The 23,043-nt window shown below is 43.7% G+C and overlaps 1 protein-coding gene and 1 non-coding gene across 2 annotated transcripts in view; one reads left to right on the forward strand and one right to left on the reverse strand.

Moving 5' to 3' along the window:
• The window catches only part of ALAD (aminolevulinate dehydratase), a 35,866-nt gene that overhangs the window by 5,091 nt on the left and 7,732 nt on the right, over positions 1-23,043 (forward strand). The window contains exons 2-7 of the mRNA XM_040324314.1: positions 8,024-8,152; positions 8,241-8,291; positions 16,090-16,186; positions 16,462-16,597; positions 17,102-17,185; positions 20,568-20,656. Coding sequence (XP_040180248.1) covers positions 8,040-8,152; positions 8,241-8,291; positions 16,090-16,186; positions 16,462-16,597; positions 17,102-17,185; positions 20,568-20,656 — 570 coding nt within the window. The 5' untranslated portion in view covers positions 8,024-8,039. The remainder of the gene's footprint in view (positions 1-8,023; positions 8,153-8,240; positions 8,292-16,089; positions 16,187-16,461; positions 16,598-17,101; positions 17,186-20,567; positions 20,657-23,043) is intronic.
• Positions 4,839-4,997, reverse strand: LOC120914657. The gene has a single exon (XR_005743701.1). It is a non-coding gene; the product is annotated as a U1 spliceosomal RNA (small nuclear RNA).

Consider the following 23,043-nt stretch of genomic DNA (forward strand, 5'->3'; position numbering starts at 1 on the left):
GCCGCCCGAAAATCGGCTGTTGCTGCAGCCCACTAATGGTGCGAAATACAAACGAAAATTCTTAGATAAGATTTTCGAAAGAAAGATCTTTGGAAATTCGACCCGTGTATGGCCAGCATAAGGTTGTGTCCAACCAGCCAACGACCAGGTGTGAACCATTTGTACATTAGGTACATTTTTTTTTTTATTATAGATTTATTTGCAGTAACCTAATTCATAATAGTTCATTGTATTTCGAGATGTAATATGTTTTAGCCCAGGTTCACACTGGGTATGATTTGGTACGATTTGAGATGCGATTTCACATGTCAAATCGCATCTCAAATTGGCAGCATTTGCCGGCAATGACACCGTCCTAATCGGTGCGACGCCTCATCTGCGGCGCTGCACCGATTTCAAAAAGTAGTTCCTGTACTACTTTTTGCGATTTTGGGCCGCGATTTACATTGACATCTGTGCAGAAACCTTATTGACATCTTATTCCCTTCTCCCTCCCTTTTTTGTTATGTCAAAATGTAAAGCTAAATAAAGTTTTATACATAAAAATAAAAAATGTGAACACAGAAACACTCTGTAGTGTTTCTGTGTTCACATTTTTTATTTTTATGTATAAAACTTTATTTAGCTTTACATTTTGACATAACAAAAAAGGGAGGGAGAAGGGAATAAGAAAGATTCTTCTTTCATGGTCTCAAGGACAACAATAAGAAAAACAATTAGGCTAGGTTCACACCTATGCGAATTGAGTGCGGTTTAAACCGCATCTAATTCGCAGGACATTTCAAAATACATTGTTTTCAATGAGGCTGGTTCACATATGTGCGATGCATTCGCACTGCGTATTGCCTCCAAACCGCATGCGGTTTTTATGTCTTGCGGTGCGGCTCAGGTGCGAATTCAGTCCCATTATCTTCTATGGGTACGCATCTAATTCGCACATGTGTTCAGTTCTCTGCAGGAGTTTCTCTCATTCAGCTCAATACAATTCTCCCCCACTCTCCTCTCACCCGGAAGTTCTCCCAGGTCTCCAAATTCGCACCTGATCTGCAGCTAAACCGCAGTTGATCTGCAGAACACCCTCTAGAGAAATCTGCAACGACAACGCAGCTCAAAAAAGCAACGCACTAGTGTGATTCCGGCCTTAGACATTAGCAATATGTTATGCTAGCAGAGATGCCTTCCCTGTCCTTGTGGACATATACAAACTGGGTGATTGGCCACAAGTGGTTTGTATGCAGTACCTTGCAGAAATGCCAACCCTAGACGCACACGCGTTGGTCGGAGGCACTATTCACATTTGAATACTCGGGTGTAAACAGCGGTGGTGCTGGTGCTAGATTTGTACAGGTTTAACAATGTAACAGCTGTTGTTCATACACAGTGTGTGCAGACAGCATTTAGACCCGCTGGCAGGAATGACATTTTCATCGCCTGCTGCCCCTGTGCAGCCAAGTAAATGCAGCCTTATATTTCATATGAGCTCCATTTGCTGCCATGTGGAAAATTCCTAAACACTACTGTAGCTTTGTCACCACTGTGTGACTTCAAAGGTGACTGGGAACAGATTCAAATTTACTGATGTTGTGTAGTCAGCGGTTCTGTTATCTGGACCCTCCAGACTGTAAACTGCTGGTAAAAGTTATAAGAATCTCTCCGGTCACCCATTGTCCATGTGCAAGGGGTTATACTACAGCGTGGTTGTGGGAATAAAAGGTGCGGCTGTGTAGGCATTGGAATTATTGCTTAGTGGAGGGGACTTTACTCTAATCACATGGTCAGTCCCAGTGTTATAATAACATATACTGCATTCCTCCTAATTCATTTTGTGCAGTAGACCTCAGTATGATGTGTTCTCTGTAGTGGACTGACAAACAATTCCAGGAGAAGGGGGAGGGGGTTTGGGGAAATTGCATTTGCAGACTGCTTCCTATCACAAGAAGGAGAAATTGTCATTTTCTATTGTGCTTCTACAGACATCTCTGGCTTCAGGTTGAAATAGAGAAGTCATCTGTTCCTTCATACAGGGATCTTTAAACTACGGCCCTCCAGCTGTGGTGGAACTACACTTCCCATGAAGCATTGTAAAACTCTGACATTCACAGACATGACTAGACATGATGGGAATTGTAGTTCCTGAACAACTGGAGGGCCGTAGTTTGAAGACCCCTGTAAGACAAATGGCTATTGCAAACAACCAAACGGAAAAATAAGTTGTGCAAAAAGTGTCGCCAAATAATGAAATCTTGTCTATATTCCTATGGGACACGTTCCTGGAAAACAAGGCTCATCAATGGTGGGTGCTGCAGCGATTACCAGCTGGATCTTGGAGACATCAAGAAAGTGTTCATTTACGCTAGCACACCATTAATCTACAATCACAAATGATGTGCTGGCGAATATGTACACTTACAAATAATAAACAATCATTTCTCAGTGACAGCTGCACTAACAATGTCCATATAAGCATTATACATATTAATAAGAATGAAAAACGTGTTGCGCCATCAATCTAAAGTGCATAAATTCATTCAAGTAAGAAATATATATCAAAAACTGTAAATAAAAATGTGGTAAAAAACATTCAAGAAAAGAAGTGCTCTTGTGCAAAAAGTTTATATTTGTGTATGGACAAAAATCCTTATTTCAGTGTGGATAGCAAAATCTTCACACCTAAAAGTGCACAGCCAACTCTCGAGCCGCTTACCAGCTACTCCGACCCCTAGATGGGGATCTGGCTGCACTTTAATAGCTAGATTCAGAAAGACTTAGGCTGGCGTATCAGTAGATACGCCAGCCTAAGTCTGAATCTGCGCCGACGCAAATTTAAGCGTATTCTGGTAACCGGATACGCTTAAATTAGGCTCAGATACGAGCGGCGTAAGTGTCTTAGGCCGTCGTATCCTAAAGTGTACTTTTTAGGCTGACCGCTAGGTGGCGCTTCCATTGCGGTCGGCCTAGAATATGTAAATGAGTAGATACGCCGATTCACAAACGTACGCTTGCCCGACGCAGTAAAGATACGCCGTTTACATAAGGCATTTTCAGGCCTAAAGTTATTCCATCAAATAGCTGGAATAGTAATGTTAAGTATGGCCGTCGTTCCCGCGTCGAAATTTGAAAATTTTCCGTGAATAGGGCTGGACGTAATTTCCGTCCACGTCGAAACCAATAGGACCGTGCGGCGTACTTTGCCGCAATGCACACTGGGATATGTACACGGACGGCGCATGCGCCGTTCGTAAAATACGTAAATCACGTCAGGTCACCCCTCATTAACATAAAACACGGCCCCTCGGCCGAATTTGAATTAGCCGCGCTTACCCCCTCCCGATTTACGCTATGCCGCAGTAACTTAGCAGGCAAGTACTTTGTGAATCATGTACTTGCCTCGCTAACTTACGGCGGCCAGTATCCCCATGGGATGGATGGATATCGGGAGCCAAGATTCCAGGATGGGTTACCATACAAACAGATTGTTTAACAGTGGGCTCAGTAAAAGGGAGAGACAAAAGAAGGAACTTGTAGTGTAGTAATTAAAAATCCATCCCTTTTTAATGAAGTTTAAAACTAGGGCTGCAACTAACGATTATTTTCATAATAGATTAGTTGGCCGATTTATTGCTTCGATTAATCGGTTAATACAGTAAAACCTTGGTTTGAGAGCGTTTTGCAAGACAAGCAAAATGTTTTAATACATTTTGCCTTGATATACAAGCGATGTCTTGATATAAGAGTAGCGTCATGTCACAACTTTTTTTTTTTTTTTTTTGAAAAGCCTATGGCGTGTGAACACACCCAAAAAAACTCCACCCGGTGCAGAAAAAATGTGCACACACATAAAGAGTGTTCACAAAAACGTGCAGACGGGTGCAACGTCAAGTGGTCCTCCTGTGAAGAGGGACCCAAACCCTGATCCCCCGGGGCGTTAGGCTCCAGACGGGGACTGAGGTACTGTGGTCCGAGCAACCGAAGCCGACACGGACCCAACTTCCTCGGAGGGACTGCTGAAACAGAACCCTCCCAGTACTAGGTGGGGCTCCCCCGAAGGGAGACCCCATGAGAGCAGGCGAACTAAGCCAGAAGGCCATGTCCACCCACTCCCAAGACGTTCAGGGCTGGCCCGAGGACCCGCACCCTACTAATCACACAGTGACAAAACGTGCACAACAAAAAAAGACAAAAAAGTGACAAACACAGGCTTAAATAAAATAAAGTGGGGGAAGGGATAGTGGAGAGGAGAGTGAAAGAAGTGGCCATTGTGGTGAAACAATGACCAGGCCCTCTGGCCAGGAATAAAAAATTCCTCCGGTCCTAGCCAAAAGGCCCGGCCCAGGAGGCAGGTGCTAAGAAAAGCGTGTATCTGGTGCAGTGACCGTGGTATCCTTCAATCAATGTGTCCCTCACACACAGTGATCTTCAGATACCCCTGGACTGCCACTCCAGGGGCACATGCACCATAGGCTTTTCGTTCCATATCCGACCCCCCGACCGGCCAGTGCAGCCCTCCACCCCTGCCAGCCAACCCAGCGGATTTGCATGGTTCTGCCCCGTCCTACCACAGGGCATTACCAGCTCCTCCAACCGGATCGCTGACAGAGATAGCACTTACACCAGCCAGCCAGAAGGCCAGACTAGAACTCGGCAAAAAGACCAAGCGCAGCACCCATCCTCACCAGGAGCACCCTTCCAGATGGCTCAGACTCAACCATGGGCCGGCCCCCAGTATTCTATCGGGCAGCACAGCATAGTCCCTGCTGAAACCATCCTTCCAGGTGCAATGACATCATTGGATTGCATCCACCCTCCCCATGTAGGAGGTGCTTCAGCACTCCGCTGACAACTGATAAGGACAGATACCACACCCAGTCCCAGCCAAAAGGCCGAGAAGCGGCAGGGAAGACAACCACGATCAGCACGGCCTAGAGTGTGCAATAGCCGTGCCTCGCCCTGGGAGAACCACCTTCATGATCATGGTGTCTCCCCTGCCAGGTAAGTAAGCGTCATGTCACAACTGAGTATAAAAAAGAAGAGGAGCCTCTAAGTGTAGCAATATGGTTACATTTAATGAAGGTACAACATTTAGCAACATATTGCTACACTTAGGGGGTGCCTCTCTTCTCTTTTTTATACCCTGTAAAAAAAATAAATGCTTTGATATACAAGTGCTTTGGATTACAAGCATGTTTCTGAAACTAATTATGCTCGCAAACCAAGGTTTTACTGTAACTTTAAAAAAATAATAATCATTTTGCTGCGATTTGCATTTTTTCTTCTTTTTTTGGGGCCAATTTGTTGTTGGGCAGATTAAAAAAACACAAATTGCTGCAAAAACACATTACATACTTCTCTGCAGCTTTTGCATTAAAGTGTATTGAACCTAAAAAACAAAATCGTACCGTTTTTCGTAAAAATAAAATAAAAAAGTCCTTGTCCTTTCCAAATACACAGCAGCAGATGTGAACGTGTCTCATAGGAAACCATGTAAATGAACAAATAGTGTGTTTCTGCAAAAGCAACAATAAAACACAGAGGTGTGACCCAGGCCTGAGATGTTGAGTAACAAAACTAAAATTATTCCAAAAAGGGCAAATAATCACTACTGTAAGGGGTTCATTTTTTACTGTGGGACAGTGAAAGTAATATTTACAGTAAGAGTATTTGCTCTTTTAGTACCATAAAGGGATAATTATTATTTTTTTTATTTTTTTAACCCCATTATGTTACTGGCCGATAGCCTACCAAGACATTTTTGACAATTTCATGCTCCCAACTGTGTGGGAACAGTTTGAGGGTGGCCCCTTCCTGTTCCAACATGACTGCGCACAAGGCAAGGTCTATAAAGACTGGGATGCCATTAAAGTTCATGTGTGTGTAAAGGCAGGTGTCCCAATACTTTTGGTAATATCGTGTGTGTGTGTGTGTATATATACTCGTCAGAGATCCCTCTCCTCAGAACTACATGTCTTATAATCCCTAGTGCATGTGCGCCTCAGATATTCACAAACTTTTGAGCTGCTATGCCAGCTGGCACAGGTAGTGCCCTCATGGCAGCCAGTAGCGGACACAGCATGGTGGCTTCAGTGGGGCTCCATAGGAACCTGGAAAGCGAGACCGCCAGTATAAGGGGAGATCTGGGTGAAGCTGAAATTGTAAAAAATAAATAAAACTAAAGCTAAAGTTAGGCTTCCAGATTGCGTTTTATTGTTTTGGGAACTCAATTCTTTGGCTTTGATTGCTGACCTTGAATGTCAGATAGTCAAGCGCCAGGAATGAGCAGCGACGATCACATGTTCTCAGTGTCTGGGAATTATTATAATTATATTATTATGTGTGTGTGTGTGTGTGTGTGTGTTTTTTATATATAATATATATATATTGTGACAGGAAGTCAGGTAAATCTGTGGGTGTTGTCACAGACGGGACATACATTTCTGCCTTGTTTAGACAATACACCAATTGTTATTAGGCGTTGGCTCTAAAAGGAGCCAGAAAAGGTCTAAGGGCGTTGGAAGACTTCAGCTGTTTAGAATGAGGCAATTAAGGCCTCTATAAGTAATCCAGAGGATTACCACTGTTTTGCTGCATCCTGAGGCTTTCTGAGTGAAGGAGAGCAGTAGCTGAAAGTCTTCTGAGGAGGTGAGGAGGAAATAGATTTTTCTGTGTGATAAAATCAAAAGACTATTGTTTTTCTGCTGTATGACCAACCGTGTCTGCCCAGCACTAGGTTGTGCCAGACTCCATAGATAGGTTCCTGTGTGGTGAAGATAGACGCCCCAAGTGGCCAGGGTTTATTTTATGTTTGATTTTGTTTATGCTGTTTGGATGCTTGCACTTGTTTCCAGCAAGATGGAAAAATAAACCAAAATCTTTGTTTTCAACCGTCTTCGACTGCCTGTCTGTATAAATTCAGTGTGTGGTGAACCCATCCAAGGGGTCACACACCCCGCTACCGAGCTAACCCCTTACTAATATATATATATATATATATAAATTTTTTTTATTATTATACGATTTTGAAGAGTCTGTCCATCTAAAACTGATCTATCAGTTTTTGGTGATGGAGAGCTAAACCACCTGGCAGTTTTCTATATCTCTCTTCTTAGTGGGATCGTTCCAAGGTCTGCACACTTGTTGTGGTCATTAGGAGGGACTCTCGTCTGTCATGCTGTATTTTTTTTTTTTATTATTATTATTTGTTTTATAAAAATACAACTGGAGGAGCTGGAACATGCTATTGAAATATATAACCTGTTGGCATATATTATCTCCATACCTGGTTGAGCCAATGCCAACAGACCTCTAACCACCTTTTCTATACAGCACTTATGTACCTTTTGCAAAGTTGGAGGAAGCATGTATGTTAAGGAGGGAAACAGGAAGAGCGGGCGGCAGTTGTTTGTGAGATATAGGAAACCTTTTAAATCGGGGATGTCCAACCCTGTGACCTTCCTGGGCCACATTGGAAGAAAAGGAATTGTCTTGAGCTGCACATAAAATACACCAACAATAATGATAGCTGATGAGCCGGAGAAGTCGGGCAGATCACAATATAACGATCACTGATCTCTTATGTATCACCTGAGGCCAGTCACTTCACTTGGTATATCTAAAGCCTGGTATACACTATTTGTTTTTTTTATTTTTTCATACAACCCATCGGGCTGAACAAAAAAAAAACCCATGGTGCTTGTTGTACTAGCTATGCGATTTTGTGTTGGGCTGCATTCAAAGCCATCTTCAGCCGCAGGTTGGACACCCCCTGCTTTATACATACCTGCTCCTTGTTTACTCCTGCAGGCTTTGGTGAGATAGGTCAATGGGCATGCACTCCCCAAAGGGATGTCAGGATTGTTATTTGATATAACGCCTTGTGTAGAATGCACTGTCGAGGCCTTTGATGAACATAGTAAAGCTCTTGTAGGACGGCAGCAATGAGAAATCTATAAAGTTATTTTTGCTAAGCTATTATTTGCTTATTGATTTTATTTGCACTTTTTAGTTATGATATTTTCTTCCTATGCAGTCACCATACAAGCAAGATGGACCCAACTTCTGTACTACACAGTGGATACTTCCACCCGACTCTCCGAGCCTGGCAGACGTCGGCCACCAGCCTACATTCCCACAATTTCATGTACCCCATCTTCATCACGTGAGTGAAAACCTTCAGTTCCATGTCTGGCTTGACTCTCTTTAGTGAATCATTCTTCATGAATTAATTGTTCGCGTTGGTTTTTCAGGGATGATCCAGATGGTATTGAAGTGATCGCCAGTCTGCCAGGACAAGCACGGTGAGGGGCATTTTTCAAGTTCATACTTATGCAGTATCACTTTAATTTACAACTATTTATAGGGGTGCAACGGATCAAAAAACTCACGGTTCGGATCGTTCCTCGGATCAGGAGTCACGGATCTGATCATTTTTCGGATCGGCAAAAAATAAAAAATTCTCCCCCACTGTAATATCCACATCTCTCCCCCCCCCCCACTGTAATATCCACATCTCTCCCCCCCCCACTGTAATATCCACATCTCTCCCCCCACTATAATACCCACATCCCCCCCCCCCACTGTAATATCCACATCCCCCCACTGTAATATCTACATCCCCCCCCACTGTAATATTCACATACCCTCAGGCAAGACAGCCCCCCTCTCAGGTAAGACAACCCCCCCCCCCCCCCCCTCAGGTAGTACAAAGTCACTTCCAGCGGTGTGTCCGAGTGCGGGCTCCTCCTCCTCTGTGGGTGTAAACAGAGGAGGAGGGCCGCTGCCGGGTGTACCAAGATGGCCGCGGCTCCGGAGCTAGGCCGAAGCCACGGCCTTTCCTAATGTTATTGCCGCGGCTCCGGAGCTAGGCCGAAGCCGCAGCCTTTCCTAATGTTATGGCCATGGCTCCGGAGGTAGGCCGAAGCCGCAGGCTATAACGTTAGGAAAGGCTGCGGCTTCGGCCTAGCTTCCGGAGCCGCAGACATAACATTAGGAAAGGCCGCGGCTTCGGCCTAGCTCCGGAGCCGCGGCAATCCGCGGATCACAGTGTGTGCCGATCCGAAGGGGGTGACCCGTTCGGATCACGGATCACCTGTGATCCGTTGCAGCCCTAACTATTATAATTGTATTTAGATGCATTGATCCTGTCATATCTTTCTGCATCTTCTCTATACTGTGAAATGCTTTTTGGAGTGACTGCATTTTCCTTTGGACAAGTGGAGGCCTCAAAGTTGACCTGCTATTTAAAATATCATTGGAAAGTGAACAAAAGAGTGTTTGGGAGCTGTGACTTAGCTTGGGTGCCCCCCATAGCAAGCTGCTTGCTATGGGGGCACTCAACAGAAGGGAGGGGCCAGGTTTACAGAAGAGGGATCTGAGAATAGGAGGATCTGGTCTGTTCTGTGCAAATCTACTGCAACAGAGCAGGTAAGTATAACATTTTGTTATTTTTATAGGGGAAAAAACAAGCCTTTACAATCACTTTAATGTTTTTAAATTGAAATAAGAAACATGTTATACTTACCTGTTAAGTGCAATGGTTTTGCACTGAGCAGCCCCAATTCTCCTCTTCTCGGGTCCCCCGCTGGTGCTGCTGGCTACCCAAACCTATGCAGAGCGCCCCCATAGCAAATGGCTTGTGTGATTAGGCAAATTCTTCCAATCGTCATCTGTGGCTAGCTCAGTGATTCTCAATTCCAGTCCTCAGGCCCCCCCAACAGGTCAGGTTTTCAGGATTTCCATTATTTTGCACAGGTGATTTGATCAGTTTCACTGCCTTAGTAATCACCACAGCCTTTTCATCTGAGGGAAATCCTGAAAACCTGACCTGTTGGGGGGGCCCGAGGACTGGAATTGAGAAACACTGGGCTAGCTTAAAGTGATATTAAAATCTTGTTTAAAAAAATCAAATAAAAATAACAAACATGTTATACTTGCCTGCTCTGTGCAATGGTTTTGCATGGAGCTGTCTGGATCCTCCTCTCCTCGGGTCCCACGCCGGTGCTCCTGGCCCCTTCCTCTTGCCAGTGCCGCTTGCTGTGAGGGCACCCATGCAGGTGTGCTCCCAAAGCCGCGGCTCTGTGTGTCCATTCCCTCCCCTCCCAATCTCCTGATTGGCTGACTGGCTGCGATTTACATCTGCCAAAGGCCAATCGGGAGCTCTCATGGACATCGCTGGATCGAGATGGGGCTCAGGTAAGTATTGGGGGGGGGGGGGCTGGGGGGGATGCTGCACACAGGTTTTTTACCTTCGTACATAGAATGCATGAAGGTAAAAAACCTTGTGCTTTTACAACCACTTTAAAGGAGAAGTCCAGCCTGGACTCGTTTGGCTGGGCTTCTCCTCTGGGTCACAGGAGTGTGGTTCGTTTTGCACTCCTGTGACCCGTTTTCAGCAGAGAACGGTCTAAAGTCCGCTCTCTGCTGACGTCACGGGATTCAGACCAGGCACTGCGTCATCACGACAATAAAGTCTGGATCCGCCAGGTGTCTGGACTGATACCTGTCTCGGCCTCTCGGTGAGCCACTGAGAGCCTGAGACTTCCATCGCTCCGGTGAGGGTGGGGGATGGACACTGGGCCATATTCTCAAAGAATTTACGCCGGCGTATCAGCAGATACGCCGACGTAAGTCCGATTCTAAGGCCGTCCTATGTTTAAGTGTATTCTCAAACTGAGATACACTTAAACATGCCTAAGATACGACGGCCTGCGCCGTTGTATCTTAGGCTGCAATATCTACGCTGACCGATAGGTGGCGTTTCCTTTGCGGTCAGCGTAGAATATGCAAATGACTAGTCACGCCGATTCTCTAACATACGCTTGCCCGTCGTAGTGATTTTACGTCGTTTCCGTAAGCGATACGCGGCATAAAGATGCCCCCTAGGTGGCGTACTCAATGTTAAGTCGTTCCCGCGTCGAAATTTGAAAATTTAACGTAGTTTGCGTAAGTCGTCCGTGAATGGCGATGGACGCCATTTACGTTACCGTCAAAACAAATGACGTCTGTGAGACCCGACGGAGCATGCGCATTACGATCGGCGCGGGAGTGCGCCTAATTTAAATGATCCACGCCCCCTACCAGGATCATTTGAATTAGGAGTGCTTGCGCGGGTGGACTTTACCCTACGCCGCCGCAAGTTTACAGGTAAGTGGTTTGGGAATCAGGCACTTGCCAGTTAAACTTGCGGCGGAGTAACGTAAAGGACATACGTTACGCCGCCGGAGATCTCTAAGAATATGGATCAGAGTCAGCAGGTTTCTGCTTTGGGAGCTAAGAGAACCGAGTCATCAGTGGTGTTCAATCGCATCAGACTGATTGCTGCATCCACCTAGAGTATGATTCTGGGGAAAAAAACAAAAACATACTTCTCTTTTAAGGTTTACTGGGACACCCAGATCATACTCCGTCATCGATTCACTCAGTTGTACACTCCCTAAATTGTATGATGTACCCATGAGACATCTTGTGAGGGCTTTTTGGTGTCCTCTGCAAACACAGTAATGGTACTTTTAAATTTCCAGACTTTATATAATTTATAAACATGTTAAAAGGTTTTGTGACCCATAGTAATCTGACAGAGAGCTATTCAATGATTTACTCCCTTGCCAACCATGTAGGGTGGCAAGGAGGGAGGGCTTTGATGCCTGCATGCTGCACATGCGTTAATGGTGGCCGTGGTTTCTGTGCTGGGAGGACGCTCTCTGCGCACTCCTAGCATAGTTATCAAGCTGTCACAGACCATTTCTGGTCTCTGGTTATGATTGGGAGCCAGTGGGATGGGTTATATATCATGTGACCAGTATGACAGCCACGAGGTTAAAATAGTTCTTGGCTCTTAGATGGTCCCTGGACACAATGAAGAAAAAGGAATGATTTGGTCTTATTCTGTTTGTTTGCTTTTCTTGTCTTGTTTTTTTTGTTTTTTTTTATCAAGCTATACATTTAGTGCAATGCATACTTTTATCTTAATGGTGATCATGAGGATTGTACTGTTGTATGCACACTCTTCGGTTTTGATGATCTACAATGCAGGACTGTTGCATTGTGACTTTTATGAAGCTGTTTGCGACCCATCATGTGTAGGATCATAGTCTGGGGGGTTTTGTTGTAAATGAGATCAAGCAGAGATCGGTTCAGGTCTCTGCCCCTTGGCTGTGCATTGATATCTGCTGATGGTATTGAGAGAGAGCCACCTCCCTCATTGTTGCTGTCACAGATAAGGCCAGCATGCCCTGCTGTTCTGCTCTGATATGCAGCCACTGCCCTGATAATGGTCCTTTTCATCTGCTGATCCTGGAATACTAATTGCAGAACTCAAGAAACAGTCATTCATTCTATAACGTGGGATGCTACTTTGTATATCAGGACCTGATGCATTACGTTTTGTGTGTATATTATATTATATTATATTATATATATATATATATATATATATTAGGGCTGTTACTGATCAAAATTTTTCTGTTCGATTAATCGTTTTTTTTTTGTTTGTTTTTTTGATCGATTAATCGACTAATTTCGATTAATTATAACGCACATACAGATCCAACTACTTTTAGCTGATCTCCTTGCAGGCTGATTCCCAGTGCAACTACCAACCACTGGAAAAATGGATAGCAAGATACAAAAAACACACAAAGGCAGCGCTCAATGGGAATAGCATTAAAACTTTTATAGTCTTCAAGTAGGTAACCAAATAAATATTGCACTGGAGATAAAATCGATGTAGCTACATAACCTGTAAAAATGGTGCGAGTAATACCAAACGGTACCAAAAGCAGTCATAAACCAAGGCGTGCATCCCGCTTCTGTGGAAGAGCACTAGCCCTCTGTCTGTGGCGATGTGGCTGCGTAGGGTGGAGGAGATCAGAAGACTGGAGGACTTGGTCCAGGCGGCTCAAGATAAACAGGAACAACACACACGAACATGGCGACCTTGGTCCATGTTTATATATTCCGATGAAGGGGTTGCTATGCTGGCCAATTGAGGGATAAAGAGTAACTATTGGAGTAAGCGGCATACCGTCTGTGTGGTCCGACCCCCTCGGGCCCCCCCCCCCCCCAATCTCTTTCTCTCTTTTCCCGTTCTTTCTATACTCTTCTATCTTGATCTGAAACGTGCACAAATGACAGGTGTAGGGCATTAAGGGATGTTAAGTGCTAGATTAATGGTGTGGGCCTGGATCCGGGTACAGGATGTGTCAGTGTGTGGCAGGACTTAGGCCCACCTGGTGGTACTTCAGGGCTCAAGGTTGAGTCATGCTTGGCACTCACATCGGGCCTAGTGGTCTCTTACCGCAACATAGTAGGGATTGGAGCTATGCCACCCATATGCCTGTATATGTCAACTTTCAAATTTTGTACTGTGCTGTACTTTCACTGTTTTTCTCTGTTCCTTCTTGATGGAAAAAATAAAACTTATATTTGAAAAAAAAAAAGCAGTCATAAAAACATGTAGCTAAGTATGATACTGGTTTAAAAATGTGTACAACGATACCACTGCTGAATCCAGATGAGGAGAGGTTAACATCAGTCCGTCGGCATGTAGATGTCCCATGAAGGGAACTATCACAACTCCCAGTGGATGGTTGTAGAATCCCAGGTTGATAGAGGGAAGTGTAACAGCCCTTGCGTGTGGCAGATAGTAAGGTCCCCCCGGCATGCAGATATGAAGGCACAGCAAAGGAACCCTTCAGATGGACACGGCAAGCCCCGCCGGTGTCCGTGACGTTACTGGATCTCCGACGGTACTCCCTGAAGACCCGCAAGCCGGCTGAGAGGTGAGTACCAATCAAAAGAATTTTAATCGGTCAAAAAGATTTTGATCGATCAAAAAAATTAAAGATTAATCGATTAATTAAAAGTTAATTTGCACAGCCCTAATATATAATAAATGTGTGTGTAAATAATTTAATTTAATAATCATATAATATAATCTGTCCCCTGTGCAGCTGCTTATGTAGAGCAAGATAGGGGGAAAGCTACCTAATGCATGGTTGAAGCAGATTTAATGTTCACTTATGACCTGCTGTGGAGGGTGTGTGGCCATACACAGCTGTAATTGTTTTTAATTATTTCATAATATATTTATTAATAAAATATAATCATAATATTTAAAAATGTTCAATTAAGAATTTTTAAATAGGGCTTTTTTTTTTTACAAATGCCCAATTTTTAAGGGGGCGGGTATATTGAGTCAATTTTATTTCATTATTTTTATATATTTTATAGGTTTATATGTTTTATTACTGTGTTTTTTTTTTTTTTTTTCCCTACTATCCATTACAGTAATTTTTCTTTTTCCCAGCAGGCCACCATCCAATAAGTGGTTTGTCTCATTCATCTGTATCTATTATAGACAATACACTTTTCATAACACTGTGCTTATGAGGAACTGTACAGCATGTGAAAATGAGACTAGAGCTCCATCTGCTGGATGAATGGAGAGCTACATAATAGTCAGTCATGTACAGGATTTTATATTTTTACCAGAGGTCGACCATATATATATATCGGCGTATAGCTCGCACAGGCGTATAACACACACCCTAACTTTAAGAGGGCAGCATCAGGGAAAAAAACTGCCACAGCCGCCACGTAGCGGATCGTAATTTTAGTCCGGCGTAGTGTATCGTAACGCTACGCCGCCGCAACTTTGAGAGGCAAGTGCTGTATTCAAAAGCACTTGCCTCTAAAGTTACGGCGGCGTAGCGTAAATCTGCCGGCATAAGGGCGCGGAATTCAAATGTTAAAGATGTGGGTGTGTTTTATGTTAATTTTACTTGACCCAACGTAAATGACGTTTTATTTGAACGGCGCATGCGCCGTCCGTGGGGGTATCCCAGTGCGCATGCTCCAAATTAACCCGCAACAAGTCAATGCTTTCGACGTGAATGTAATTCTACGCAAAGCCCTATTTGCGAACGACTTACGCAAACGACGTAAAATTTTCAAAATTCGACGTGGGAAAGACGTCCATACTTAACATTGAGTACGCCTCATATAGCAGGGGTAACTTTACGCCGAAAAAAGCCTTACGGAAACGACGTAAAAAAATGCGCCGGCCGGACGTACGTTTGCGGATTCGTGTATCTATCTAATTTGCATACTCGACACGGAATTCGACGGAAGCGCCACCTAGCGGACCATTGTAAATATGCACCTTAGATCCGACGGCATACTAAGATGTACGCCAGTCGGATCTAGCCCAGCTTCAGGCTTATCTTGTTTTGTGGATACAAAACAAAGATATGCCGGAGCAAACTAGCAGTTACGCGGTGTATCAATAGATACGCCAGCGTAACTTCTTTGTGGATCTGGCCCAATATTATATATATATATATATATATATATATATATATATATATATATATATATATATATATATATATATATATATATATATATATATATATATATATATATATATATATATAATATTTTTTTTTTTATTCAGTAGCTACAAATACTGCGGCTGCTAACTTTTAAAAATAAGGACACTTACCTGTCCAGGGTGCCCGCGATTTTGGCACCCTAGGCCGACTTGTTCCTTGGATGCTGCCGCCGCCATCTTCGGTAATGGGAATCAGGAAGTGAAGCCTTGGGACCCGTGTGTCTCCCAGAAGACAGCGGGGGGGGGGGGGGGGACAGGAAGTGACATAGATAGCCACAGAATCTGTGGATATCTATCCACAGGTATCTACACCCCCCTCCCCCCGAAAAGTGCCAAATGTAACACTGGAGGGGGAGGAATCCTGACAGCGGATCAATTGCATTGAAAACGCAACAAGAAAGCATCTTTAACGCACCCGTGTTACATTTTGATGAAGTTTTCGAGTCGCATGATCTATGAAAAACGCACCATAAGCACAGTAATCATGGGGAAATTGGGCCAAAATCGCAGTGAATTTGCAGTAAAATCATCACAAATTTTCTCTTATCGGCATTCTACCGATAACACCATTTTTATGTTTCGGTGTATCTCTATCATAATGCCAATGTACATTCCTTAAAACAGAATATAATGTTTAGTGGAGCTCTATGGCTCATGCTGTGGTTTCAGTGGGGATGAGTGTGACTGTTCTGTGCCATCTGCAGGTATGGAGTGAACAAATTGGAAGCCATGCTGCGCCCCCTGGTGGAAGATGGCCTGAAGTGCATCCTGATCTTTGGCGTCCCCACCAGAGTCGAAAAGGTAGAAAAAATGTGAAGACTTTATGTTTAGAATGATAAGCAAACAACCAAAACACCTTCTTCTTCCTTTTTTTTTCTGTCTGTGCAATCCATTTCCCCCATATCTTGCCCACGTGTCACAGGGAACAAGTGTGTGTAAACCTCACCATTCGGTTCACAGGCAGAAATAAAATCCTGATGCCAATTTAAAAAAAGATTTGTCTGGATTTAGGCTTCATGTGCACCTTGTGTCTGTGGGATGAATTGTACTGAGCAGTGTCTTGTGTATGTATATAGGATGAACGGGGCTCAGCAGCTGACTCAGATGACACTCCTGCTATATTAGCCATCCGGAAGATTCGCTCTCTCTTTCCAGACTTGCTGATTGCCTGTGATGTGTGTTTGTGTCCGTACACCTCCCATGGGCACTGCGGTAAGTATTCAGGGAATGCACAGTGGGCCCATCATTAATATTTATACTTTGGGGTACATGTCACCATTGCCACAGGCACTCTGCTAAAATCCACACGTTGCAATTACATTCACCCTTGGATTGCTGTGTAATTGCTTAGTGGCACTACATTTTTATTCAGGCGTTAGGCAGCTGGCTGTACTGCTTTTTAATCCCCTACGTTTGCCAGGATCCCTGTTTCCACCACCTCCCCACTCTCCCACTTGCACACATTGGAGCAGAAGAGGGAGGTTGCATAGCACAAAGGCTGCAATCATTCCAAGAAGCACTGTAAAAAGCCAGCTGAATCAACCCACAGTGAATTATTCACAGTAAATTTCAGATTAGAGGTAATTTAAGGGGTTTCTGACTTCATCGCCATTTCCAGCATGGCATTAGCAGATCTCTAGTTATTATGACTTGTTTCCTCCAATGTTCCTAATCTCATTGTGAAACCTGCTGATTGAAAAACCTTCTTTATGGCAGGAATCCTGCGGGAAGATGGCAGCATCCAGAATGAGGCCAGCTGTAATCGGCTGGCAGAGGTGGCTCTGGCTTACGCTCGTGCAGGTACATTATTCCTAAGATTCTGCTCAATAAGGTAAAGTGGTATATTGTCACATAGGGAGCATTTGGGAAATTCACATTGGGGATGGTTGGTATTCTCTATAAATTATTAGATTTGATCTATGACAGATAATCTTTAACCACTAGCCGACCAGCCACCGTCATTATACGGCGGCAGGTCGGCTCTCCTGGGCGAGAGCCCGTAGCTATACGTCCTATCGTATAGCCCCCAGCTCGCCCCCGACTCCCGTGCGTGTGCCCGGCGGGCGCGATCGCCGCCGGGCACACGCGATCGCTCGTTACAGAGCGGGGACCGGGAGCTGTGTGTGTAAACACACAGCTCTCGGTCCTGTCAGCGGGGGAAATGCTGATTTTCTGTTCATACAATGTATGAACAGAAGATCAGTGTTTCCCCTAGTGAGGCCACCCCCCCCCCCCACAGTAAGAACACACCCAGGCATACTTAACCCCTTCCCCGCCCCCTAGTGTTAACCCCTTCACTGCCAGTGGCATTTTTATAGTAATCTAATGCATTTTTATAGCACTGATCGCTATAAAAATGCCAATGGTCCCAAAAATTTGTCAAAAGTGTCCGAAGTGTCCGCCATAATGTCGCAGTAACGAAAAAAAATCGCTGATCACCGCCATTACTAGTAAAAAAAATATATTAATAAAAATGCCATAAAAATACCCCCTATTTTGTAAACGCTATAACTTTTGCGCAAACCAATCAATAAACGCTTATTGCGATTTTTTTTTTACGAAAAATATGTAGAAGAATACGTATCGGCCTAAACTAAGGAAAAAAAAAATTTTTTATATATTTTTGGGGGATATTTATTACAGCAAAATGTAAAAAATATTATTTTTTTTCAAAATTGTCGCTCTATTTTTGTTTATGGCGCAAAAAATAAAAACCGCAGAGGTGATCAAATACCACCAAAAGAAAGCTCTATTTGTGGGAAAAAAAGGACGCCAATTTTGTTTGGGAGCCACGTCGCACGACCGCGCAATTGTCAGTTAAAGCGTCGCAGTCCCAAATCGCAAAAAGTGCTCTGGTCTTTGACCAGCAATATGGTCCGGGGGTTAAGTAGTTAACATGTATTTGTTTTGAAATGGATAAGGTTTTCATTTTTTTTTCGGTCTGTGTCTTGTTGGGGAGATTGTACTTCCTGTTCCAAAGACACAACAGGAAGTAAGAGGAAAGCTATCTATAATAATAATAATGTTTACACTTGTATGTACCCAACTCAATGGTACTCATCTTAACCACTTAAGACCCGGACCTTTATGCAGGTAAAGGACCTGGCCAGTTTTTGCGATTTGGCACTGCGTCGCTTTAACTGACAATTGCGCGGTCATGCGATGTGGCTCCCAAACAAAATTGGCGTCCTTTTTTCCCACAAATAGAGCTTTCTTTTGGTGGTATTTGATCACCTCTGCGGTTTTTAGTTTTTGCGCTATAAACAAAAATAGAGCGACAATTTTGAAAAAAATGCAATATTTTTTACTTTTTGCTATAATAAATATCCCCCAAAAATATATATAAAAAATATAGTTTTCCTCAGTTTAGGCCGATACGTATTCTTCTACCTATTCTTGGTAAAAAAAATCGCAATAAGCGTTTATCGATTGGTTTGCGCAAAATGTATAGCATTTACAAAATAGGAGATCGTTTTATTGCATTTTTATAAAAAAAAATTTTTTTTACTACTAATGGCGGCGATCAGCAATTTTTTTTGTGACTGCGACATTATGGCGGACACATCGGACAATTTTGACACATTTTGAGGACCATTGTCCTTTTCACAGCAAAAAAATGCTATAAAAATGCATTGTTTATTGTGAAAATGACAATGGCAGTTTAGGAGTTAACCACTAGGGGGCTCTGTAGGGGTTATGTGTGACCTCATATGTTTTTCTAACTGTAGGGGGGCGGGGCTGGACGTGTGACGTCATTGATCATGTTTCCCTATATTAGGGAACACACGATCAATGAAGCTGCCACTGTGAAGAATGGGGAAGCTGTGTTTACACTAGCTCATTATGCCTTTGTCTTGCAGGTTTTTTTTTTTTTTTTTTTACACATCAGGTTTACAACCACTTTAACCACTTAAGGACCCCTTCACGCCGATATACGTCGGCAGAATGGCACGGCTGGGCACATCCACGTACCTGTCCCTTTAAGCCCAGCTGTGCCATTCTGCCGACGTATATCGGCGTGAAGGGGTCCTTAAGTTAAAAAAAAACAAAAAAACCTGCAAGACAAAGGCATAATGAGCTAGTATGCATAGCATACTAGCTCATTATGAATGACCTTAGATCGAAGCCCCTGCAGGGGACCTCGCCCCCCCCATCCCCCTTCGGTGGCGACATCTCTCCCGGGGGTTACTTCCAGGTATCACGGCTCCAGTGCTGTGATTGGCCGGAGCCACGATGTCACTCCCTGTGCAGGTTTAGGAGATATCCTGGGTAGCTACAGGTAAGCCTTAATATAGGCTTACCTGTAGCATAAAGTGGCTGTAAAGAGTTTACAACCACTTTAAGCGAGGGGAAAGGTAGTTTTGAAATTCCCATCACTTTCTATACTGGAGACAATGGGGTTTATTTACTAAATCTGGCGAGTGCAAAATCAGGCAAACTATCTGCATAGAAACCAATCAGCTTCCAGGTTTTATTGCCAACGCCTAATCGAACAAGCTGCACCAGATTCTGAGTGCACCAGTTTTGGTAAATCTGCCCCAATTATTAGAAGCCATGCTCACCCCAGACTGAAATGTTACTATTGGATAAATTTAGAATGAACAAAATAGTTTTGTTGCTCATATCATTTAAGAAATGAAAGCAGTAATCTCATTGATCTGCTGATCAATAATCACCTTTCTCTAAGGCCAGCCATACACAATGCTAATTTCTTTCCTGCAACTCTGCAGGATTTCCCTATCAACACAGACAGTGTTGCAGGGATCGATCCACTGAGTAGGAGGATGACAGTCACTGTGCTGAGACGGACCTGTAGAGTCCCGCTTTCCTTTATTGTGAGACCAGATGAAAACAGACCGCCTGTCCGTTTTCATCCGTTCCGATCCACCAGACGGATGGAAAATAGGGTCTTCATCCGTCTGGATTTCATAGAGAGGATCGGATTGGACAGCAGCAGGTGTCAGCGAACAGACCACTGACATCCGCTGCCCCATAGAGAATTGAATGTCCGATCAGGTCCGCTGGAAAAACTGACAAGTGGACCTGATCGGACCGCCTCAGTGTAAGGGGCCTTAATGTTTAGAATCTTGTCCGGTTCCTGCTAATTGTGTATGACCAGCCGAATTCTTTAAACCCTGGTGAGATCTTCTTTGGTAATGCCCGCTGTGTTGTGTTTTGGCAGGATGTCACATTGTGGCTCCCTCTGATATGATGGATGGCCGGATTGGCGCAATTAAGAAGGCTTTAATATCCAATGGTCTAGGAAACAAGGTGAGATATTTATTACATATTCTATAAGCTTATGGAAATTGTGTTTTTTACTGTATCTGTGCGGTAAATATTCAAGACTGGAAATTAAAAGTAGCGTTGACTGCACCAAAATGGTACGAATTTTAATCCTGTCCAGCTGCTATCTAATTGAGGGACCTCCATCAAAATAAAAAGTGCAAAAAGACAGCGCTATGTTCAGGTGTTCTGTTAAGTAATCTCAATTGTATAGCAAAAATATCTCTATATACTGGTACCCAATGTGAATGATCCTGCAGTGATAATAGCATGTGGAATTCAATAACAAAACTTATGATCCTGCCTCTCGGGGGATCAGGAAGGAATTTTTTCCCCTGCTGTAGCAAATTGGATCATGCTCTGCTGGGGTTTTTGCCTTCCTCTGGATTATCTGTAGGTATAGAATTGGGTATATGGGATTGTACAATATTTTTTATTTTTATGGTTGAACTGGATGGACTTGTGTCTTTTTACAACCTAACTAACTATGAAACCAGGTGTACTACAAAATATAACCCAAAAACCAAACTAATTGCCCGTACACACGATCCGAATATCGTACGATTTAAGTAGAAATTAAATAGGTTATTAAAGGGGTGTTCCAGCCAATTTTTATGTTTATTAAAAGTCAGCAGCTACAAAAAGTGTAGCTGCTGGCTTTTAATAAACAGACACTTACCTGCTCCAGCGTTCCAGCAACGCGCCGGCCGGGGCTCCGCTCCTCTCCCCCCCTCCCCGGCCGGCGTCTTCATTTCAACTGTGGGCACCCGGCCGTGACAGCTTTCGGCTTCACGGCCGGGCACCCACTGCGCATGCGCGCACGGGGCCCGGCGCTGCGCCGTCTGATTGGACAGGAGATCGCCTAGGACCTGTGATGTGTCCTAGGCGATCGCCTACAGGGAGGGGCTGCTGTAGACGATTAAGCTTAATCGCCTAACCAGCCTCCCGGCGGAAGGAGGAAGTGGGACAGGAAGCCCCACTCCTCCTGAAGCCCCCACTCCCCCCCCCAAAAAAATTACATGCCTAATGTGGCATGTAAGGGGGTGAGGAGTGGGATAAGCGGAAGTTCCAATTTTGGGTGGAACTCCGCTTTAAAGTCGCGAAAATTCTCGTACGACAGAAAAAAAAAATCGGAAGCGATGTCATGTGTTGTAATATATTTGTATTGTATTTTCGGATGACAACTGTACTGACCAAACGAAAATCGTGTGATCTGGTATCGTACGAGGAAAATTTTCGTGCATGTCCGATAAAATAATATCGGAAGAACTGTCATGATCGGCTCTCGAAAACTCTGTACTAACGATCCGATTATCGTACGATTCTTCCACGGACGACATTTTTCGTACAATATTCGGATCGTGTGTAGGGGCCAAAATTAATAAAACACAAGTGCGTACGTGTGGAAAAATCTTCAAAAAAAAAATATGAAAAAACTAATATCAGTGGAATGTTCTGATAATAATTATTGTACTTCTATATGTCCAAAAAAAATTCACTTTTTAAATATTCAAGACTGAATTCCAAAGAAAAACAATATACAGTAATTAACTTTATGGATTCATTTTAAAAGCTGCGTACATAGAACTAGCACAAATACTTCAATATGTCTTCTATAATCTTCTGCACAGCACCACATGTGATGGTGAGGAACAGGAAGAAAAAGCACAGTGAGCAGAAGGATGATCTCATTGGTCTGCTGCTTCTTTTTCCTTGTCCAATCACCGTCTGGGGGCCAAACTGTATTTATTATTGGACGCTGTTATTGGGATAAATAAATGCTGCAGATCTGAAGTGCATGCACCTATATCCTAATCTTTTCAAAGCCCCAAAAAAATAAAAAAAGCTTTGGCTGAAATTTTACCAAAAAGAGTCTTGGGGAAACGAAAACCCAAACTGCTGCAGTGTGCACATACATGAAGCAGCCTCTCCAACCGTCTCATTGTGTCTGAGTCTCGGACAAGGTTTTGGCAATTCCTAATTGTGTCAAAGATTTTAGGCCCCTTCCTGCAGATTCCTATTGGCCAGGGAAGGTCCAATAGAAATACACGGGAGCCAGGGCTTGGCAGTAAAGTTGCTGGTAGTGTCAGAACTTTTGTAACTTTGCCTGTCAAAACAGCCCAGGATTCAGCTGTGATAGGAAGGTTCTGGAGCCTGCTGCAGTAATGTGCACCTCTAGGTGCCTGTACCTTCATACCTGTAGCTCTGTTTTTTGTTCCCCATATACTTGTTCCTATTTAACATGCTATACATTTTTGGGGGGAAAAAAACATGTATCCCACCCCCTGTCCTCTTAATCAAAGCTCATCACCATGTTGTAATGTTCCATACATAGGCGTGCGCAAGGGGTGTGCCTGGGCACACCCTAATCC

Source organism: Rana temporaria, chromosome 9 (assembly GCF_905171775.1).
Source record: "Rana temporaria chromosome 9, aRanTem1.1, whole genome shotgun sequence".
Classification (NCBI taxonomy): Eukaryota; Metazoa; Chordata; class Amphibia; order Anura; family Ranidae; genus Rana; species Rana temporaria.